We start from the raw sequence: 22,420 nt of genomic DNA, 5'->3' as shown, positions 1-22,420 counted from the left end.
TCTCTCTCTCTCTCTCTCTAATCTCATTGCGACGCTGTACACGAACACTCGCGAGTCCCTCGAACAATCAGCTGTCAGGTCTCCCGCAAGCACAGACTATGCGCGCGCAAGCTTCGCTGTGCGGTGGGGAGTCGTCGAGCGTTGCGCGCGACTATACAACGCCGAGGACGGCATTATAGCCTACACACACGACGCCGTCCAGAAGCACGTCGCTCGCGCACTGATCAATAAAGCAGCAGCAGCAGCAGCAGCAGCAGCAGCAGCAGTGAGTTTTCCTACCTACGTGTGTGTATAATCTAAAAAGCTCCGCGAGGACGAGAAGTTTTGAAGGAGACGAGAGTTGAGAGAAGCTCGCGCGTGTGTCTGTGTCTAGTAAATGGAGGCTCGTTTCGGGCCAGTTGGATCTGGATGATCCCAGTGGTTGTAGTCGGTAGTTCAGGACTCGACGGCCGAAGGATCAAGTGCGCTACGGAAGAGACAATCGTCGGTCATGAGGTCCGCAAAGCTCTGGCTCTGGCTGATACTCGCTGGGACTACCAGCCTGGCCCAGCCCGATAATCCAGTAATCGACGTCAAGACGTAAGTGCTTCTTTCATCGCTCAGGCTTTTTCTGTATTTCTTCATCGATCCGACGACGACGACATTTTGCGTCAGCGATACCGGAATCTCTTCCTTGTATTATTTCTCGAAACGACCAACACACGCGATAGCCTGTGCGACGACGACCGATCAATCGTTCGCTGATGTGTTATACAGGGCTGCGAATCGAAAATTGATTTTCGATAAAAGCCTCCGTTATACTTCTGCTCGATTGGGATCGTCCGTCGTTTAATTAAATTCCTGTCCTGCTGAGGAATTTTCCGAAAAAAAAAAAAAAAAATGAGGAAGAATAGAAGCTTAACCGTGGGATATACACATGTCGGAGGGGTAGCTTCGCGCTGAAGGGAGAGAACATACGCAGGAATCGATTATGGGACATGTATGTCTTGAATGTAGGTCTTTATGTTACCGGGACTATCGCGTGCAGCAGCGCAAGGATATCCTCGGCTTGCATCGCTCGGTCGTTACTCGTTGAATTTCGAATAAACGATGAATCTGAATTTTTAATTCCTTTCCACATCGCTGTCAACCTCCTCTCGACAAACACACCGAACGAGCGTATAAAAGTAGCTCGTATATATAAAAAGCGCATAAACGGCCCCTGCAGTATATATATAGTCCATTGAAACGACTTCATTAGCCTCGACGTCGCGAGAAAGCTATTGTCTAGAAGTGAGAATAAACGCTTCTGTGCAGCCTCTATACGTTCCACTTTCCGTCGCGGCAATGCACATCTCGATAAACGCACGCGACGCTTTTTCCAAACCGCCTCCTCGCGCGGCTGGAAAATTCTGTATTTATAGAAACTTTTACGAGCGTCGTCGGGGAGAGCTGACGGTTGTATGGATTTTCGCGCTTTACGACGGAAAATAGAGGAACTGGTGTTTTATTGTTATTTACGAAGCTTAATAAAAAATTTTTAAAAATTTTCTTCGAAAACGCAGCGTCAGGTCATGGTGCGACAAGATGAGCTACGAGATGACGCATTTCGCGAGGGTCGTGACGAACGTCGACAAGTTGCAGTACTCCGACGTCGAGATCAGCCCCATCGTGGGCATCAAACTCGTCGCCCAGATAGCCCAGAACATCGAGGGGATGATGAACTCGAAAGTCGACGCCATAAAGGTCGGTACATCTTGCATTTCTAATAGTATATAAGATAATAAATTCGAATCCGATTCCAGCGCGTGATGGACGTGGCCGAGTCGTCGGCGTTGACGGCCTCGACGTCGGAAGCACCACCGGAGCCTCCGGACGACAAGTACTTCTACCGCGACGCCAAGAACTACACGCACTTCAACACGAGCTTGAGCGAGCACTTTGGCGGTGACGTCAACCTCAACTTCTCCGCGGTACACGTACCCACGACTGTCTACGGTCGGGCCAAGGAGGTGCTGAGGGCCATCAGGTGGTCCGAGGAGCTCGACAACACCTTCAAGAACAACTACCTTCAGGACCCATCGTTGTCGTGGCAGTACTTTGGCAGCTCGACGGGGTTTATGAGACAGTACCCGGCGATCAACTGGAAGCCGAACGGCAGCGACCCACACGATCCGGATCTCTTCGATTGCCGGACCAGGAGCTGGTACATCGAGGCGGCGACAAGCCCCAAGGATGTTCTAATTTTGGTTGACACTTCTGGCAGTATGACCGGTATGAGGAAGGAGATCGCCAGGCACGTGGTGAACAACATCCTCGACACGCTTGGCAACAACGACTACGTCAACATCGTCAAGTTCTCCAACGTCACCGAGCTGGTAAGCTTGTCTCTTTGGACATCCGTTGTCAAAATATAATACCATGAATTTTTCTCAGGCGGTGCCATGCTTCGGCGACACTCTGGTCCAGGCGAACCTGGCCAACATCCGCGAGCTGAAGAACGGCATCTCCGAGATGAACACCGAGCGAATCGCCAACTTCTCCATGATCCTGACCTACGCCTTCGAGCTGCTCGAGGAGTTCCGGGAGATGCGCCGAGGTGCCTGCTGTAACCAGGCGATAATGCTCGTCACCGACGGTGTACCCGACAACTACAAGGAGATCTTCCAGCGCTACAACTGGGCCAGCAATCCCGATAATCCGGATCAGGCAGACATGCCAGTGAGGATATTCACTTATCTCATCGGTCGAGAAGTGGCCGACGTCAGGGACTCCAGGTGGATGGCCTGCGCCAATCGTGGCTACTTCGTGCATCTGTCCACTCTAGCCGAAGTTCGCGAGCAGGTGACGTGATCTTCGTGACGTAATTTCACTCTGATCAACCGCTCAAACGACACGAATCTTCAGGTACTGAACTACATCGCGGTGATGGCCAGACCTCTGGTCCTCAACCTGACGGTCCACCCGACCATCTGGACACCGGTCTACGCGGACATAGCCGATCCCAAGATCACCGACTGGCTCTGGGACAAGAAGGAACGTTACGATCAGAAGGAGCGATACTGGATCTATCGCAGGAACAAGAAATTCCAGTACCTCGAGCAGGAGCTAGCCCAGTACGTCAAGCGGAGCAGGAAACACCCTAATCTAGCTGGTGAAATGTACAAATACAGACTGATGACGTCGGTCAGTATGCCGGTCTTTGATCGACGCGAGAACGCGGTAAGTCGATTTTCTTGCTCTATTCTCGGAACGTCGGGAAAATTTATCGCGTATAAAAGATTCGTTCGATACTGCTTCAACGAGAACCGCGTATTTTTAAAAATTGGAAAATCGACTCTATATACAATTATGTCTGTTATCGATTTTGTGTATTTCTGTACCTCTATGTGAGTGTCTACGTGCAAATTAGAAATCATCAGTATATAACTTGATATTCGAAGCGTCAGCTGCGGAAATGTGAGAAATTTAACGCTCATTTGCATGCTTCATTATCATTCTTAAACTATATACGATCCACCGCATAAATAAAGAATAAGCATATGAAACATTCATTACGAAAAAGAAACGAGCTATGTAACGACGATACGAGATGTGGATTGTCTCAAGTCCCTATTTGTCCGCAGAACATCACAGAGCAGGTGCTGGTGAAAAACGCCTACTGGGTTACACAGACGAGAGAGGTTGGCAGCTTGAAAAAAAACAAACAAAAGCAAAAGCAACAAGTTGATTTCGATGCATATAGTACCCCTGTATCATCTTTGCCCTTATTTATGCTCGTATATATATATATATACATATAAACATACAGACTAGCTACTTCTCCTCGCATTTTTTTAGCTTAGAACTACTGTTTTCTTGTTTGTATCTTTAGAGTGTGTATAAAAAATGCGAACTGAAGAATAGCGTAGTAATATTTTAGGTCCACGCTCATCTATTTCTATATATTTTAATTATTCTTATACATATATAATATATATATATATAGATATATCTTAGTAAAATTATTGGAGTTTAGTTGAGAGAACTTTAGGTCGGATAATTTTTAGGATATGAGAATATTAGTCAATCCCCGAAGTTATTATGAGTAGAAATAATAATGAAAAGGTCCCATTTTCCCGTTGGATTGTTGTTGTCAATGCGACGATTGTCGATCCTCGTAACGACTTTTTCACCTATTATTAATATACGGTCGATACGATACTAGTAGACGATGTTGCAGTGGTTTTTTTACATTGATGATCTCGTGTGTTATACATTTTTTTTTCACAGTTTATCTGATTCTTAATGTTTTTGATAAATTATTATGATGAATTACAAAAAGTGCCACTCGACTGATCGTACATTATACGTATTATACGCATATAGTTTTGATTGCTAAGATAATTTTTAGATGAAAGTAGTGTACGATTAAAACAATAGCGTCAATTCACAAATTATTACAAATTTGATAGATTTTTTTTACAAGTATTTTTTTTATCCCAAGAGTAAATTATAAATTAGTGATGGTTTGTGAATTGAAAAAGAGAATATTATACGCTATACTCCTTGTGGTTTAGATAACAAATTTCTTAGGCTAGTGACCGTATATATTTGATAAAAAACTTTGTCTTATACACTATACTTATGATTTATATATTGTTGTAGTGAGTTTTACCATAGTTGATCGTATATATACATATTATAAATATTATAAATAAACAGGCGTCCCAAGTGGACGTCATTATTAAACAAAACGTACATTGCTGCAATTGCAATATAGCTATACATATATTACTTATTATTCGTTGATTATATACTAGAAGTGTGTGGTTTATCATTAGAACGATTTATTATTATTAAATCTAGCGTTTCTTTGTTTATTTATCATTATTTTTCTTAAAGGAAAGACACATTTGAATATACAGTAGTTACATGCTTCTGGTCATGCGAGTTGTCAATGTATAAGGGGACGTAATCGTCGCCTATATGATTGGACAGCCCGCAATCGAAGAAAAACTTGTTTATATTCAGCTATGAATTTTGAATTTTGCAGACGAGGATAGCTAATCTGCTCGGCGTCGCCGGTACCGACATCCCAGTCGACGACATCAAGCAGCTGATGATGCCCCACGTGGTAATGATCCTGATTCAAACGTAAAAAATCAACGAAATTATACTTTTCACTCTAAATTAAGATCAATGTTTTCGTTCATTGCAGCTTGGGGTCCACGGCTACGCTTTTATCGTTACCAACAACGGCTACATTCTTACCCATCCGGACTTGCGACCTGTGGTAGGTTTAGGCTAAATCCGGTCGGTGTATTTTTGTACAGCGTTGGCATTTCAGTTTCTCATTATATGATGCTCTTTGTATAGTTTCAAGGGATTTTGAAGCCCGCCTACAATAGTGTCGATATGGCAGAGGTCGAATTGATGGAAGGCGACGAGGTTTCCCGGGAATTCGACGAATTGCTATTGAAGGTAATTAATGATTCGAGATTCGTTGCTTTGAAAAAAAAATCCATCAATGTACTCAATTCTTTTCAGTTCCGAGAGACCGTAGTCAATCAGAGCGCCCACAGCGACGCTCACATGCTCACCAAGTATCATTACGAAAACATGGTCAGTTCTTTTATGGAATTTTTGAAGGGGCCCCAAACCTGTTTTACCGACTTATGGTTGATAATTTTGGGGACCCTTAAAATAAGGCATGACAATTTTAAAAATTATACTAAAACACTTTATTTTGCAAATCTCAGAAACGCGTCGGTAGAATGAAGAGGAAATACGACTCAGCTCCGATAAAGAATACACCGTTCACGGTGGTCGTGAGTTTGCCCTTGTTCAATAATCAAGTATCGACCTATCACGTGCAAACGAAGAAGGACCCACGACGGTTAAACTTAGACGGTAATTGTCATAATCCATACAACGAGGTAAGGATAGACTTTATAAAAAACTTGACATATGAATGGATGAATTTGCAGCAGGCATTCAAGCGGTAAAATACTTCGAAGGCAATAACTGGCGAATTCATCCGGACTGGTTGTACTGCAAGTGAGTCTCGTTATCGTTAATTTAGAATTTATAACAGTCTCATATTGGCATTTGTATTTCACTGATTTTCGTTTTATTTCGATCTCGTTTCGTTGTGAATATTGCGTAAATGTAATAGTAGAGAGGTAAATTTCACGATTGGCTTTGTAAATTTTGTTTATTTTTTTTTTCTTTCTGTCTCTAACAAATTGGATATAAGTATTAGAATAGGAAGAAAAACAACGTTTTTTCCAGATCACCCCACAAGAGTGCACACAAATTACGGAAGAAACAACTCAAACACTCCATAAACAAACACTACAAGACGTCACTGAGAAACCCGTAACAACACAAAAATTTTTCATTCTCATTAATACAAACATTATTTTTTTTACCGAGCCGTATATACAATAATGCTTGTAATATTGATTTTTTTTTACAATTTTTCGTACAGTTTATACTTGGATTCTTTGATTCTCTGATCGTTCTTGCATACATCGACAACAATACTCTTTTCTCGCACATTTAAAAACTAATAAAAACAAAATTACGTTCTCCTTGTCGTACTAAGTTCAAGACGAATAAAAAAGCAGAGAATTCCTTTCCAGGTACCATTTCGAGAACGCGTACAGTTTCGCGACACCGGAGGAAGAGTTGAGGCACTTTTTGAGAAAGATCAACCAGCCGCTCTGGAAGTGGGGCACGATGCCTTCGGAGCAGTCTCGCAACGAGCAGACTCGTGAGTTTTTTTTATCATTCCGATAGTTCACGTGAGATTCTTTCATACGTGAAAATCATATGAATTATCACGTGAATAATCATTTTTCAATTTTATAGCATCGTTGTGCTCACAATCGTTCCGTTTCAGTGTCGGGCAAGAAAACCGAGGAGAACACGGATTCCCGCTACTGCGACAGAGATCTCATACTGAGTTTGGTCTACGACGCGATAGTGACAAAGAGGTTCGATGAACCTCTTTCCAGCGACAGTGGGTACGCAACTCAAATTTTTTCTCCTTCTATTATTAAGTTCGAGTTTATATAAAACGATTAATTTCCACACACCAAATTTAGATCTAAACAGCACAATATTATTAAGAGCACACCTTCTATATATTTATAAATATTCCACATACACGCACACGAGTGTCAGCGGCGAGTGTCAGCGAGGATTGACAATCTCCAACACACCGGAAATTCTGTCTCTGCTTCAGCGATAATCACTCGTGCAACTTGAAAAATAAAATTGAGCAAGCTTCTTCCCTTCTGTGCTTAGAGCGAGTTCGTTTATCGTAATTATAAATATCGTAGCTGTGGGAATCGTTATTATGGATTTCTGTAATAGTATAATATACCGTCGATTACACTCATGCATATAGTCTTTCAGCTGTAGTATACACGAGAGTATAGTCTTTCACTTTTCTTTTTTCCTTTCATCACATATACTTATATCTGTCTACTTATTTAGCAGCTCGAGACAATAAGTGTCGAGAGCCAGAGATTGCATACACATATATAGCTTTTGATTGATAATATTCTTCAAGATGCAACGAGCAGAGAAGTCTGTTTTGTCTTTGTCTGTTTTGTATATTAACAACACGAATGTCTGTCGAATATAATATATCACTTATTATTATTATTATATATATATATATGTATTACACGTAAGCGCACCAAAAAGAGTTTGCACGCTCGCACCATATTTCGTTAACACTTATATTATATTCTTTATATAATGCACTTGTAAAATCACGCGACGACGACACTCTCTATCTATATTTTTCTCTCATTGTTTTCTGACAACGAACTACTACTCATTCGTTCTCGTACACATTTATTGTTTATATTGATTTATTTATCGACGACACGCACCTATTCCTTTTTACTAATAATACTTACAACTTTGACGACATGCAGAGCTGCTTTAGCTAGGCTGATGAATCTTCTGACCAGGTAACGTTTCATCAGATCGCACCTTACATTTTTTTTATATATATTTATTATATATATAGTCTTAAAATATATAAGTAAATGACTTGATCAGTCGCGTGCCTCTCTCGTCTTGCCATTTTGACTGTCACTCGATATTGCATATGAATATGTATATTTTTTGTTTTTGAACCTCCCTTCTATATCGTTATATATATATACTGTCTTGACTGCCATTTTACTTTCTGCTGTTTATTCGTTTGTAATTACTATATATACCTACTGTATACCTGTACTGTATAATAATTCTTCTCTCTTATTCTATACTCTATACTGTTACTCTACGGCACGATATGCACAGCACCTTTTTTGCGAGTTTTCAGATTTTTGATACCAGAACGGAGAATGTTGTGAAAAAATCTGTGGAGCTGAACTTCTCTCTGTTCTCGATATATACTGAAACCTATATATATATTATTATATATTACATATATTTTTTGAGAAGCTTTTTTCTGTCGTCTGCGATTTTGTTTTATCTCTCGATTTTTTCAGATTCACATATTATTATCATTATTATTATCATTATAAAATTGATAAATATTTTTTGATGGTTGACTTTCCATATACTTTTATGGTTTCGATGTGGATACTTGAGAGTTTGTTTCTTTTTTTTTTTTCAAAATTACATTTTCGACATATGATTTTTCAAAAAGTGTACAATTGGGAATTAGCAACGATATATATATATATATATATATATATATATATATATATTGTATATGTGTCGTGCATTATGTTTATGGTTTTCTTTTTAACGAAATTTTTTGTAGTTTTTCGTGTACAAGAACAGTACAGAGATGTGTAAAGGTATGTGGACTGAAGAAAGGTGGTCTATAATTATGACAGCAGAATAGAAAGATCTGAGAAATTGTCCGATCCTTGTAATATATTATCGTCAGCTTACGTTTCTAACAAACGAAAATGATGACATATAAGCACATAATACATAATAAAGTAGGGTATCATAGCTACTAGTCAGACATCCCGGACTCATACTACTGAAACCACATGTGTTCGGGACTGTCGAGTATAGTTGCCTATAATATATTTTTGATAAAATTTAAATTCTTGCCCTGCATGAAGATAACAATTATCTAGCCTAAAAAGACCTTAAATTTAACTATACGCGAACAAAAATCGAGCAACGTAAGTATAATTTCAATCCAAAAGAGCAATTTGTTTTCGTTTGTTGGTCGAAAAATGAGCAAAGTAAAAAGCCAGATCCACATACGAATATAAGCGCTAGTTTCTCAGAACTTCCATACACAAGTGATTTTGTGAGCCTATATATCTGTATACTTTTGTCTATATATATCTATGCATTTGTCAAAATTATATATATTTCACAAAAAAGAGTGGTAATGCAAGATATTCCCAAAAAGGCTTGAAAGTATGTAACATCAGTGTAATTATAGCAAAGCGTATACGCTAGCGATTCTGAAAGCCATTGATGGGATATGGCGAACATTTTTCCATGCGTCACACACCAAAAGGTGTGTCCCTTGAAAAATCGATGCTCAAGTTTCGTTCTCGTATACGCACAAATCCGTTAAGCTATATATGTATATAGCGCTTGCCACCGAGTGATATCTTGCCCTCTATTATATATTTAAAAGAAAAAGAGTAAAAAAAAAACATAATAACAATCGATAAGCTTCCCTAGAAGCACGAACTCACGTGTACGGTTTTGGTAGTGAGGATTTGTATCGGCGATTCGGCCACACCCTGTCCTTCGTGGCGACGCGCAGTGGACTCATGAGGTGGCGGGACTTCCCGGACGACGAGAAGAAGACACCCAGCGAACCTCCACCCGACCACTTCAGCAAAATGCATCCACGCGCCATCGACGAGATTTGGTACAAGCGGGCGGTCGAACAGTACTACGTTCAGCCCGAGAGCCTCGTGTTCTCGATACCGATCGACGAGGATGGTGCTACCAACTCTACCCTCGTAACCGTCAGCAGTGCCATTTTCGTTGGTTAGTCGAGTTTTTCGAACGACAAAAGAGACCTTAGGTTGAGATCGAAGATTCACTGTTCACTTTGTTATTGTTGATGAAACGCAGGTAACGACGATTCGATAAAGGCGCCGGCGGCAGTGGTCGGCTTCCAGATGACCCACACGGCCCTGCAGGGTTTCTTCCAGAACAACACGTTGCCCTGCGCCAACAACACAAACACAGACTGCTTCCTTGTCGACAATCACGCCTACATAATAGCGGCCAAGGAGGCCTCGAAAGCTGGCCGCTTCCTCGGCGACGTGAACGGCCTCGTTATGAGCAGCCTCGTCGAGCACAATGTCTTCGAGAAGATCACCGTCTTCGACTACCAGGCGGTATGCTTCAGGGACACCCAGGAGAGCAACGATGGCAATATCTTACTGACGGTCGGTAAAATTTTCCCTTGTACGCGAACCAAGGGACTTGGGTTCGATTCAACTTCTTTTTTTACAGCCTCTGAAGACCGTAGCGATGGCGGCGTCCTGGCTCTACGGTCAAATGGCCTTCAGCCTAGCTAAGGCTGGATTCTGGAGTTACGACTACGCGGAAGCCGTGGCGTACCCCAACGACGACGTGGAGATCGAACTGGACAAGGTGACGATAGCCGAGGAACCTCCCATCGAACCCGAGTCCATGAACGACAACGTCAACAAACCTGCCGCCGAGATCAAAGACGACGGCATCTACGACAACCTGATTCGAATCAAAAGGACCAGACCTGAACCCTGCGATCAAAAGGTGCGTATTGTAGTATATTAAAGACCCTGAGGTAGCGGGTTCGAACCCACCATCCACAACCTTAATCACGTGGTTCCAGGTCGACCTATACCTGCTGCGCGGCGTCACGGAAGCGAACGCGGTTCACGACGACCCGAACACAGGAATAACAGGTTGCGACCACCTCAAGTACATCGTTCAACCGGTCAACTCGACGAACATGATCCTGCTGATGATCGACACGCAAGGCTGCCAGAACGTCCTGTTCAAGATGTCGACGGATCCGCAGGAACTCGCCTACACCCAGAACAGCTCGCTAGCCTGCCAGAAGACGTCGCAAAACCTGCCGAGACGCAGGCCTCAAACCTGCATCCGCAACCATCCGAAGGAGAGCGAGATCAAGGACCTGTGCGGCCGAGCCGCGACTGGTTCGAGGCTGGACCTAAGGCTAGTCGGGCTCGTTGCCTTGGCCATCGTCCTCGGCGTCACTGGCCACTGAGGGACGCTTGTTGTTGTGTAATTTAATCGAGTGCGATGATGATGATGCTGCTGCTGTTGTACCTCCAGGACGCCGGCGTCCGTTTACGTGCAAGATAAAGTGAGAATTATCTACTGATGTGATGTGTGCGCGAGAATCTGTTAAGAGTGGTGAGAGCCGAAGTTGACCTTTTAACGAGCCAAAGTCAAACTATTATACATATTATACGGTACACACATACACATTCGAAGCAACGAACATAGACGCATATAGAATGACAGTTAAACGATTTTGTTATATCATATATCGGATATATTTTTATTGGTTTCTCGCAAGAAACTTATCAAGACTGTCGGATATTTCTTTCTGATATATCGTTGTAAGTGAGAGGACGCGATCAGCGAGTATAATTCAATACATACGTATACAGTTATTAAATTTACAAATATTTGCATCCATGTATACTTGTACACGTAGATGTAGTGATTTTTTTTCCTCGTTTCGCTTTCAACTATACAGCACTCGATAATATTCTGCGACTAAAGGGTGTAGCCTGAACTTCATCTTGTACGATACAGTTATAAGCTCCTATCACAAGTTTATTTCTCCTCAATCGATCTCGACTGTATACTTTCGAATACCCAGAACGAAAAAACAGAGCAAAGGGCACAGCTTAGAGACTGCTCTCTATAAGCGTTGATCTTCGTTGTTAAAAACGTAATGAAAAAAAAATTAACATTACATTGAAATTACAATTCGCTATATGCACCGCTGTCTCCGGCCATTGTCATTGCCAGTGCGACTCGACGCAGTGTTTTCCTGCGGAACTCGATCCTTATTTCTTCTTCCCAACGGAAAAAGTAACCACACATACTACCATGAAAGATCGACGAACGAGAGACAAAAGTGAAGCTACACAACATATACATGAATTGCAGTGTTTTGCTACGTAAGATCATTGAATACCTTTCTACCGAGGAAACGAATTTATTAATAATAAGTGCGATCTGCGATCGAACAAATGCGAAGGTACATATGTGGAGCAGTCGAGGATGTCTACAATAGGAGAACAGTCGTATATATAAAAAAAGAGAAAAACCACACTGCTATTTACTACTAATTAACTACTACTGTTACATTCGTACGTTCGCGCTTTGTACATTAATCGAATTATAAGATATGTAATTTACTATTTATAGAGACTATTAACTATAATTGATTTTTGTAAATTACTGTAATATATAAATAATGATGATATTATATATATATATATACCAAAGTATGTAAGATTGTGTGCCTTTGGTCACGCGGTTAAACCAGATCTTGTTGTGTATGTTTTTCAAATAAAACATTGAACTCTTCGCCTTTTTCTTTGATTCACGATCGTTATACATATATGAATATGGATATAATATATCAGTGCGAGAGCATATGATTCGTGTGTGTGTTGCGTGTGACGTCGGTATTTTACTATTTGCGCATATGCCAAAGTTCGAGAGAATGAGAAGAAAGAGTTACGAGTATCATGTGAATTTTAACAAAAAACGCAACTGTGAAAGTCCAAAAATGAATATACCACTCATCGAGCATATTCTAATTTCTCGTTTATTAATATGTTATAAAAATTATATATACATTCCTTTTTACAAATAAACATTACTTACTTGGGCATGCGTTGTATGATTTAACAAAGCTGATCATCTTTTCACGCTATCTAAAACCTCCATCAGCAGCTTGTGCTGCATGTCTTTGCTGAGCCTCTCGTGAAGACCGTCCAAAGCCATGCCACCCTCTAGAAAGCCTTTCAAATTGTGCAGCGTACCATTGGAGAGCCTGTGATCAGTCACTCTGTCTTGGTTGAAATTGTAGGTTCTAATTTTCTCATGCCTCTCACCCATGCCCATCTGTTGCTTACGCATTTCCGAAGCACTCCTCAACTGTCTGGCCAGCTTCTGCTCGTACATTTTGGCTCTCAATTTGGCCATTGCTAATTCACGGTTTCTTATTTGCGACCTGTCCGTCTGACATTCCACCGACATTCCAGTTGGCAAATGAGTAACTCTGACAGCGGAATTGGTGGTGTTAACGTGCTGACCCCCAGCACCAGAAGCTCTCATGGTATCTATCCTCAAATCTTTGGCATGTATCTCCACTTGGATATCATTAGGTTGAGGCAAAACACCTACCGAAACAACACTCGTATGAATTCTTCCAGACTTTTCAGTGGCAGGAACTCGCTGAACTCTGTGCACTCCAGCCTCATGACGTAACTTTTCAAATGATTCTTTGCCAGAGATCATAATACTGGCATGTCTGCATCCTCCTTGGGGAGATTCGTCCATTTCTATAATATCGTAACTGTATCCCAAGTAGGATAGATGTTTAATGTACATCTCTAAGAGATTTTTGACAAAAAGCATCGCTTCCTGGCCTCCAACTCCAGCAGTAATTTCCAAAATAATTTCATCAAAATTATCCCCACTCAGACTCTGCGCTAGAGCACTGAACAGTTCATTGTCTATTTCTTTCAATCTTGCTTCGTTGGACAGTTTTTCCTCTTCCGCTAGTTTCTTCATATCCTTATCTTCCTCCACTAGAAATTTTACATTGTCACCTTCCATTCATAATTTCATTCAAACATACATCGCAAAGCTACTTACCCAGTTCAGCCAGGTTTTTGATGTTTTCATATATCTTTGTCCTCTCGTCTATCAGTGTCTTGACCGTAAACTGCTGCAGAGTGTCATCGAACTCTGTTTTCCTCCCCCTACCATGAGCATCGAGAAGATTCTTCACAAACTTGCTGACATCGGCCTCCGATATAGAAACATCAGACGTAAACCTACTGAAATAATGAAAATTTAAATACCATAACACACGGCAAAACTATTTCCCAAAACAAGCTACCAACCATCCTACCTGTTTACACTTTGCAATAATAATCGAGAGCCTATTTTAAGGTTAGAGCAGCCGTACGCAAACCCGGCGTTTCTCCTCTCGAGACTCCTCCAACAGTGATAAAATCGACTCGTCGTCTTCATCATCTTCATCGTCCCACTCATCATCCCGCTGATCATCTCCGAACTTTCATGACAAACGAGCCCTTCGAAAAATCTCACGTGTAATATACCTACAACGCAATTCAGCCCTCGCAAAAAGTCGTCTGCTAAGACCTACACCGCCGAGCGCTGCCAACATAACGACACGGCATAACGTGCTACTACACTCTCCCTCGCATTTCATTCGCAGACAGCCCGAGAACAGCGGCCTGGCAGCATCGAGGGAAAGAGCATCGGCAAAAGTAAGTTTGTAAAGTTCTATACGATTCCGAGAAACAACGAAAATCGCACGTCACGCACAGCTACATACTGTAATAACGTCGATCGAATCGTAGGATATTAAACGATATAAGTAAAAGGGAAGCTTTTTTTACGGGGCTTGCACGCATATACGTACATTAGTAGAGGCGCGCGAATCATCTCTCTCTTCCGCGGCTCTCGTTGTTGACGGCCTATTTGGCCTTGTTGCAATTCGGCTTTTTTATAACCGCATCGGTGAGATTCCGCCAGGCGTCAGTTGCAATTTCGCTGGGACAGGAGCATGAGGTGTCGTGTAACGTAATCGCACGCGGATTTATCTCGAGACGAGCTGCTGCTGCTTACTCTGTGTAAGTATATAAGTATAGTAATGCCAATATACTAGATATTACTAGACTCGCTTTTAATTTTCGTTTCTTCTCTCTCTCTCTCTCTCTCTCTCGCTCTACATCCTTGTGTAAAAGAGAGCATAAGGTGAGTGTATATACTTGTAGATTGTTACAAGCACGTTTTCGACTATTATCTCGAGAAACTCTAGCTGTGAACGCATCAGCTGCATACAGTGTAGTAGCTATATAGAGTGAAGGCGGCGGTGCAACGCCAAGCGCCGATATGATGCATACAGATATACAACGAGCGATGCGATGTATATAATATTGTAATTTCGCATTTTCCCGAGAGCCCGCACACACCGATGTGCCTTTTCGTCGCCTTATTCTTTTTCTCTCTCTCTATCTCTGTCTCACTTTCGTAGGAAAGAGAGGCGGCGGTCGTCGAAGTTAGACTCTCTCGCGTGTGGTGTTATAACAGTGTAAGTATAGCTCATAAAGGTGGTGTATGAGAAAAATCGTGCGTATGTACGTGTGCTTGTAAGCGGACTGACCTTTTTAGAGTTGCGCGGATTATCGATTTTTACTCGCGGGACGAGTCCGATAGATTATATTTTATTGTATTACAATACACACCTTTCGGCTACTTATATGCTTTGTTTATCGACCGAATACGAGTGAGAGAAAACTTTGCGGATTTCGGTGAGTTACACACATATAATATTTTTACGACGTTACATGTATATTATAATATGCGTGTAGATAACGAGGAGGTACTTTTTTTTTCAAGTGCGATAATTCATTCCAGGCCTTGTGTGTGTACGTGTGTCTGGCGTATAGTGCAAACGTTGCTCGTAATTACATTTTTCGTGTTGCTATACTTGTGCGTAGTTTGTAAGAAGTTTCAACGTGTGCAGCAGTACTTAACCGTTATTAAAATCTCGAGAGCGCAGTGAGCGACTTATAGGTTGTGTATTTATATAGTCGCACGCTTTATATCGATGAAAATAATGTCAATTGGTCTATTTGCATTCGGATTATGATAAATAACTAAACCGGCTATACTTAATAAAAACTACGTCTAGTTATGTACCCACGAAGAGTTTATATTATCAAAACGCGCATCAGCTCCTGTAAAAGCATAACAAACGTCATCCCGCACAAAAGTGTGCACACAGCACACTCGCTGTACTCGAAGGGTCCAAAGTACAATGTGCAACACCCTTACAAATCGCCTGAAAACGTAAAAATCCATAACTGTTAAAAGTGCAAATAATTGGCATATTGTAACTACGTACAATAAAACAGGCTACATAGTATCACAAATGCGTGCCGAGTCGAAGAAAGAGAGGGACAAACCGAGTACATAGCTATATGTATATTACGAGAGCAAGCGAGAGAGAGAGAGAGAGATAAAGCGCCACGCGCGTCTATGTAGGTAAGCAGCAACCGCACGGAGAGAAAGAGAGAGAGAGAGTGAGAGACGGCGACATTATAGTCGTCGGGAAGCTATACGGGGAACGTGTGCGAGTGCGAACTGCTTTTCTCAGTATACAAACTATATAGTGTCCGAGTCTGAAAACTCGATGCTATATACCACTCATACGCTCCCTCCTCGGTTTCACAATAATTTGCCGACTCTTTTCAGCAGCTGCTTTTAGGTACTTATACACATTTTTCTATGTGACACTCACGACGCACGCGTAATTATATACACACATATATTATAGTTACAATAGTTTAGCGGTGGGCGTTTTCCGTGCCGATGTGTTGATCGATCGATTTTACACTTTGCATAAGTATTTTCAAAAGGTTGCGAAAACGCAAGCTCGCAGTAATACTGCAGTATATATATACGTAATGTGCGTATAATAAGGTCTATCTCCGCTTCTGCTGTTTCAGGTCGGGCCACTTACACACGTTACAAGATAAACAAAATTAACGCAATGGAGGAGGAGGGCACTCGGACGACGCAGGAGAACGAACCACCTTCAGTGGCATCGTCAGTTGTCGACGGAGGTGAGAAAGTCGTATTTTATTAAAAATAAAACTCTTTATATAGGCTAATACGCCTGTAACACTATGACGCGTGCGTTTACTGCGAATCGCGCGGCTTTTTTCGCATTCTGTAATCGGGTTTTTAATTATTTTATTTAAACAATTTTCGCAACGTAACGCATTTTCGGGTTATCGCCGACTCGATTAAACTTATATATGTGTACAGCGTGTTCGAAATGGAAAATTGCGAGAGACAGCACGTAACGCCGCCGCGATGCACGAGGATGGCCGCTTCAACGGTCTGCGAGATGTCTTTTCTGTCTGCTAATGTGCTATATAGTGGGCTGATGCCTCGTGTGCTGCGGAACTCGGCGCGGCCTTCGCCAGGTGCTTCTTTATTCGGGAGAGACGGAGAGAAGATATTTGTTAACTTTGTTGCTGGTTTCGCGATTGCATCGTTAAGGCTCTTTTTCGGAGAGTTTAGTTTTGTGTAATTGCGCGGTATATTGTCTCTGATGACTCCACTCGTTTTGTCGCTCGTTTTTCAATTGAATGTATAAAACTTTCGCCTGGAATTTTCGGACGTTAAAATGGATACTGATACTGCTTGTAAGAAAGTTTTAATCTATTTGTTGTTTTATTGATGTTACGATTGTAAATAATTCTTTTGGAAATTTCGTTGGAGAAAAGTTTGTGTCTGACTGATATAATGATGTTTGATGGCAAACACACTTGAGAATCCTCATTCAAGCACTATTGTCACGTTGAGCATACTTTATTGATTTACTGTATCCACATACATATACAGTTTGCACCAATTGAAAATTATTTTCGCTTTACTCCAACTTATAGTCAACTTGTGTATTCATCAATTACTAACTTGACTAATACTGAAAAATATTTACTTTTTTTCAATTCGTATGCAAATTATAATTGCATTTTTTTAAAAAGTAGATACATGCTTTTAAAATTGCTGCTTTTAGATGGCTTTTTCTGGCAAGACTACCTGGATGCCACAGAAACTGTGGAAGTTCCACAGATTATGTTTCCACATGTTGAGGAAACATTGCAAAATGGCATAGAAATAGGAATGTCCTTGGAGGTCCCGATTAAAAAGAATGATTCCAAGGATGGCGAAGAATCTGTCTACTGGGTAGCTTCGATCGTGATGGCATGTGGCCCCTTGTTGAGACTTCGTTACTTTGGTGGTGACGATAGATCTCTGGAATTCTGGTTCAACTTGACAAAAGAGGCAGCACACGAATTGGGTTGGTCAGTCAAAAATGATAAAAGATTAGAGCCACCTGGTATTGTGCTCGAAAGATCTCCGGACTGCTCTGAAAAACTCCAAGAGTTTTTGACCACTGCAAAATCCATTCCTATTGAAATGCTCAGTGGGGTAAATATAAAAATGGTTTATCATGAAATAAACTGCCCCAGTTGTCTCATTCCAGAGTTTTACATTTTTATATTGTTTTTTCCTAGGATGGACTCAGTATTGTGGATAGAATCAAACAAGGAATGAAAGTCGAAGTCAGTGATGTTCGACACCCGTACAAACTGTGGGTTGCCACTGTAAGTTGGAAAATTTATGATTGACTCACGTAACAATAATAATTTACTTATGGTGATTTAAAAATAATTACAGATCAAAGAGAGTATTGGAGGACGATTATTATTGGAGTATGATACACCAGGATCGAGTGCAAAGAATTTTTGGATGTTCTGTACATCTGAGCATCTGCATCAGTATGGATTTATTTCAAAAGCTGAATCAGTTGACTGGTTTTTAGAACCCCCTAGTTCAATAGTAGATACGCATGCTTATGAAGAATGGAAAGAAGTTACAGAAAACGGTCCTAAGGATGTTAAAGTACCTGAGAATTTATTTAGTAACTCTGTTGAACACCCGCTGCATAATTTTAAGTTAGGAGAAAAATTGGAAGCAGTTTCACCCTCCGATAGGACAAAACTTTGCCCAGCCACGGTTGTCAAAGTATTTGATAGCACTTACTTTTTAGTTCACATTGACGTATATAGTGAGAAACCTGTAGAAAATTATGATGAAGCTTATATGCAGAACACCACTGACAAGAATACGTGGCTCTGTACAGCTGAACATCCTTACATCTTTCCAGTTGGTTGGGCTAAAAAACAGGGCTTCAGGTAACTACAATATTTATTTTAACTTTATATGTATTGAGACGGCTATTTGATAATTGTAAGTAATTACTGTCCTTATTGCAGCGTGGAATCACCATTAAACTGGGTTCCTTCAAAAGAAGATGCAAACAAAGAATTTGACTGGGAAGATTATTTGAAAGCAACAAAAGCAGTTGCTGCTGATGAAAAATTATTCACTACGCGGGAAAGTGCAGCTGAAGCAGGATTCGAATGTGGTATGAGATTAGAGGCTGTAGATCCTCAAAACGAAGATGCGATTTGTGCAGCACACATCACGAAAATCATAGACAATTTACTATGGTTAAAATTAGACAATTCTAGCGACGATCGACGCGAGCACATAGTGCACATGCATTCCTTACAAATTTTTCCAGTTGGATGGTGTGAATCCAATCACTACCCATTGAAACCTCCAAAAGATTACGTCGAAGTTTGTAAGAAAGTACAGCCTGCCGTTGCACCTGTAAAGAAAAATGGCATTATAGATATTCCACTATCTGAGCCACGCTCTTCCTTATGGTGTCCAAAGATTTATTTTAATTATCGTTGCTTTACCGGACCAATGATTTCCAAGGGTAAATTAGCTACTCTTCCAAAAGCAGTTGGCCCTGGACCTGTGATTCTAGTTATGAGAGAAGTTCTGTCGATGATTGTATCCGTTGGATACAGAAGTGCCAGGATCTTGAAAGTATTACAGTGTGATACCAAACCAGAGCCTGGTTATAATTTAGAAGTATTAAAAGCAAAGCACAAAAATAATACGTACAGAGCAAGTGTGGCTATCATCACATCGGGAGATATGGTGGCTGAATTTTGTAAAAATATTTGCAAAAAGTTGATGGTTTGTCCCAATCTCTTTGGACCCTTACACGTACCGGAAAACGAATGTCCAGATAGATGTCACAATACGTCAAAGAACAAATTTATGAGTAAGTATTTCGAAGTTTGTTTCAATCAAATTGTTCAATTTGGTCACGCTGAATCATTTGTTTCGTCTGTTTAGCTACCACTGTTGGAACAGGAAAAAGAGGTAAACCAAAAGGATACACGAGTATCATGGTGCAGAAGCCTAAACCTTGGGGAAAACGTAAAAGAAGGCGAGGCAGGTGGGCTAACAGGGATAAGGAACGCGCAGAGGAATTCGAGCAGGAAGAAGGAATGCCCTTTCTTTCCATGGATTTGACTAAACACATTAACGATGGACTGGAAGATATGTACGAGGATAGACGACCCCTTTCGGAAATCGACGTTATGATACAAAAAGGGTTTGAAAAGTCCGATGACATGAAACAAGAGTTACCATCCAGCAACGTATCGGAAGACTCGAGAAGTAGTTTTAACGATAGAAAAAGTAAGGATAGCAATATCGATAGTCCAGGAAGTTCTTCGGGTAAAATACAGTCAACGAAATCAAGTCAGAACAATGCCGTCACGAGATCTGGAAAAAGGGAAAGGGATTGGGATACGAGCGTGGAGTCTGAGGGTTCCGATGCCGACGCCGAGTATATCAGAATGCAAAAGAAGCAGAGACGGCCTAAAACTAGAAAATTAGAATCGAATCCGTTGTTCTGGACCGTTGACGACGTTTTCAGGTACCTTAGAAAAACTACAGACTGCAAAGATCTAGCGTACAGAGTCAGGCAAGAGGTAAGACATTTGAGACGCTTGTATTTCTTGAAATAATATGAGCAATGTTAAAAACGTATTAAATTTCTGATTCGCTTTGTGTTACAGGAAATCGATGGCTTAGCATTTCTTCTGTTGAACCTGCCTTCTCTCACTGAGCACATGAAACTGCGAATGGGCTCAGCCATGAAATTATGCCGACACGTAGAGCAGGTAAAAGTAACGTTCTTTTTGAAGCACATAAACGAGCTTGAACCCGAGCAATACCGAGTAATGTAATTATATTCCAAAACGTTATATCCAACGCGAGCAAGATAACGTTAACCTATGTAAATTGAAGATTTATACTGTAAGTGTACATATAAGCGGATATACTACTCGCGGCTGTACAAAATACGATTTTTCCGCATCATGCTTAGAATTAATTTATTACTGCGACTTCAGTTAGTTAGTACGATACAATTATGTGTAATTTTAAGCAATTTTTTCATGTCGTTTCATCCGATCATTAGGCTATCATATATCATATATTTTAATTAGTACGTAATGATTCGTTTTTCTTTTGTAATAAAGTTGTATAAACGATTTATACAAAAAAAGAGTGTCCGATACATTTACACAAGCGTTTCCTGCTCTAATCCTACAATCCTACTCTAAAAACGACTCGGCAGTCATTCTATTCCTTGAGAAAATATGATAGCAAGGTGTGTATTTCGATTATGTAATTGCGAGCGACGGGAAGTTGCTAAAACCATTTTGCGCTTGAATGTAACACAGCGAGTTCACTGACGTCGGAACAGCTGCGGCTGCGAAAACGGTACGCGCCGCTAATTTGTAAGCAGCTATCGTTTATGCTTCTCTCTCAAACTGCACTTGCGATAAAGTACTGTATTTTATAACAGCCGCCGTACATATAGCGCTTGCGAAAAAAAACGCATTCCTAAATATTCCGTTTTCAAATTTTCGTTGTACGCATATGTCGTACTAATTAGCGGACGTAAAGGCAACGATCCGACTGGTCCGTAATCGGAACTTCCTTCTTAATCAGCAATCCAATGAATGACAGTTTACTCATTTATTTCGCTCGCAGCCTTGTTGCTTTTAATCAATACAGTCATTCATCTGCCAACGAAACGTCGTTAAATTTTCAATCGACAAAGTGCAGCGATAATTATCTGTATGTTACAAGAGGGACAATATAACAATCCTACGAGCTACAATACATTTCTCCGCAGCGGCGAGGCGTAATCTCACGGTAGCGATTGCAATTTCAAGATCGATATGTAGGTCGCAAAGCCCTGCCTTAATACACTGATCCAGAACGAAAAAGAAAAAAGGGAGAGATTCTTTACTGCGAATTTTACTGCCCGGCAACCGCTCGCTCGCGACACACATAGCGGTAGCTCGTCAATAATAAACCTCCCCGAAGTCGGCGCGACTATTTCGAATTTAAAAATAGCTCTTCCCTTCTTTTCGCGCGCGTTCTATAGCGCTTTGCAAAAGTTTGTAAAAATTGCGTATTGTACAGAAATTAAAAAAAGAACCTCTGCAGTTCGAGTTTGTTTACCTCTCGGCGCGTAATTCGGATTTTCTGAATGTTTGCCAAAAAATGAAGTTCTACGCTCGAGAGCGTCTGTAAGTAGATATTCTCTCTCGTCGCGCAGCTTGCAGTTATTCGGATGCCTGACTCGCGGAAGTCTGACGCCCGGTAAACGAGGGCTCGTAAAATAAATCAGCGCCTGTGGACCTTTTCGACTCGTATCTCTCTGTGAAGAGCTGCTGTTTGC

General features: G+C 41.1%; 3 protein-coding genes across 18 annotated transcripts; 2 read left to right on the top strand and 1 right to left on the bottom strand.

Annotated features, from left to right (window-relative positions):
• Window positions 1-177: 177 nt before the first annotated feature.
• LOC100122943 (voltage-dependent calcium channel subunit alpha-2/delta-3) lies at window positions 178-12,540 on the top strand. 10 transcript variants are annotated; one of them, XM_031930452.2, is made up of 20 exons: window positions 178-579; window positions 1,545-1,725; window positions 1,785-2,357; window positions 2,416-2,823; window positions 2,887-3,201; window positions 3,606-3,662; window positions 5,015-5,095; window positions 5,180-5,254; window positions 5,338-5,442; window positions 5,509-5,583; window positions 5,721-5,871; window positions 5,952-6,018; window positions 6,253-6,339; window positions 6,606-6,736; window positions 6,866-6,989; window positions 7,914-7,949; window positions 9,680-9,963; window positions 10,051-10,370; window positions 10,438-10,722; window positions 10,802-12,540. In XM_031930452.2, the coding sequence occupies exons 1-20, from the start codon at window positions 491-493 to the stop codon at window positions 11,198-11,200; spliced, it is 3,843 nt and encodes a 1,280-aa protein (XP_031786312.1). In that variant the 5' UTR covers window positions 178-490; the 3' UTR covers window positions 11,201-12,540. The 10 variants fall into 10 exon arrangements, with proteins under 10 accessions (XP_031786312.1, XP_031786311.1, XP_031786314.1 ...); XM_031930451.2 differs by having other exon boundaries at window positions 5,949-6,018; XM_031930454.2 differs by lacking the exon at window positions 3,606-3,662 and having other exon boundaries at window positions 5,949-6,018.
• Window positions 12,541-12,763: 223 nt separating this feature from the next.
• LOC100122953 (peptide chain release factor 1-like, mitochondrial) lies at window positions 12,764-14,377 on the bottom strand. 2 transcript variants are annotated; one of them, XM_008216611.3, is made up of 3 exons: window positions 14,099-14,377; window positions 13,840-14,024; window positions 12,764-13,772 (listed from the first exon to the last, which is right to left on the bottom strand). In XM_008216611.3, exons 1-3 carry the CDS (start codon window positions 14,254-14,256, stop codon window positions 12,877-12,879), a joined length of 1,239 nt encoding a protein of 412 aa, XP_008214833.1. In that variant the 5' UTR covers window positions 14,257-14,377; the 3' UTR covers window positions 12,764-12,876. The 2 variants fall into 2 exon arrangements, with proteins under 2 accessions (XP_008214833.1, XP_001606563.2); XM_001606513.5 differs by having other exon boundaries at window positions 13,840-14,021.
• A 32-nt stretch (window positions 14,378-14,409) lies between these two features.
• On the top strand, window positions 14,410-21,222 carry LOC100122963 (Scm-like with four mbt domains family member). 6 transcript variants are annotated; one of them, XM_008216608.3, is made up of 8 exons: window positions 14,410-14,480; window positions 16,728-16,844; window positions 17,807-18,222; window positions 18,309-18,398; window positions 18,472-18,989; window positions 19,071-19,936; window positions 20,011-20,654; window positions 20,742-21,222. In XM_008216608.3, exons 2-8 carry the CDS (start codon window positions 16,772-16,774, stop codon window positions 20,910-20,912), a joined length of 2,778 nt encoding a protein of 925 aa, XP_008214830.1. In that variant the 5' UTR covers window positions 14,410-14,480; window positions 16,728-16,771; the 3' UTR covers window positions 20,913-21,222. The 6 variants fall into 6 exon arrangements, with proteins under 6 accessions (XP_008214830.1, XP_031786321.1, XP_032455197.1 ...); XM_031930461.1 differs by lacking the exon at window positions 14,410-14,480 and adding an exon at window positions 14,752-14,846; XM_032599306.1 differs by lacking the exon at window positions 14,410-14,480 and adding an exon at window positions 15,188-15,307.
• The last annotated feature ends 1,198 nt before the right edge of the window (window positions 21,223-22,420 follow it).

The sequence above is a fragment of the Nasonia vitripennis genome, chromosome 4 (assembly GCF_009193385.2).
Source record: "Nasonia vitripennis strain AsymCx chromosome 4, Nvit_psr_1.1, whole genome shotgun sequence".
Lineage (NCBI taxonomy): Eukaryota > Metazoa > Arthropoda > Insecta > Hymenoptera > Pteromalidae > Nasonia > Nasonia vitripennis.
This window is presented reverse-complemented; position numbering and strand designations above follow the sequence as displayed.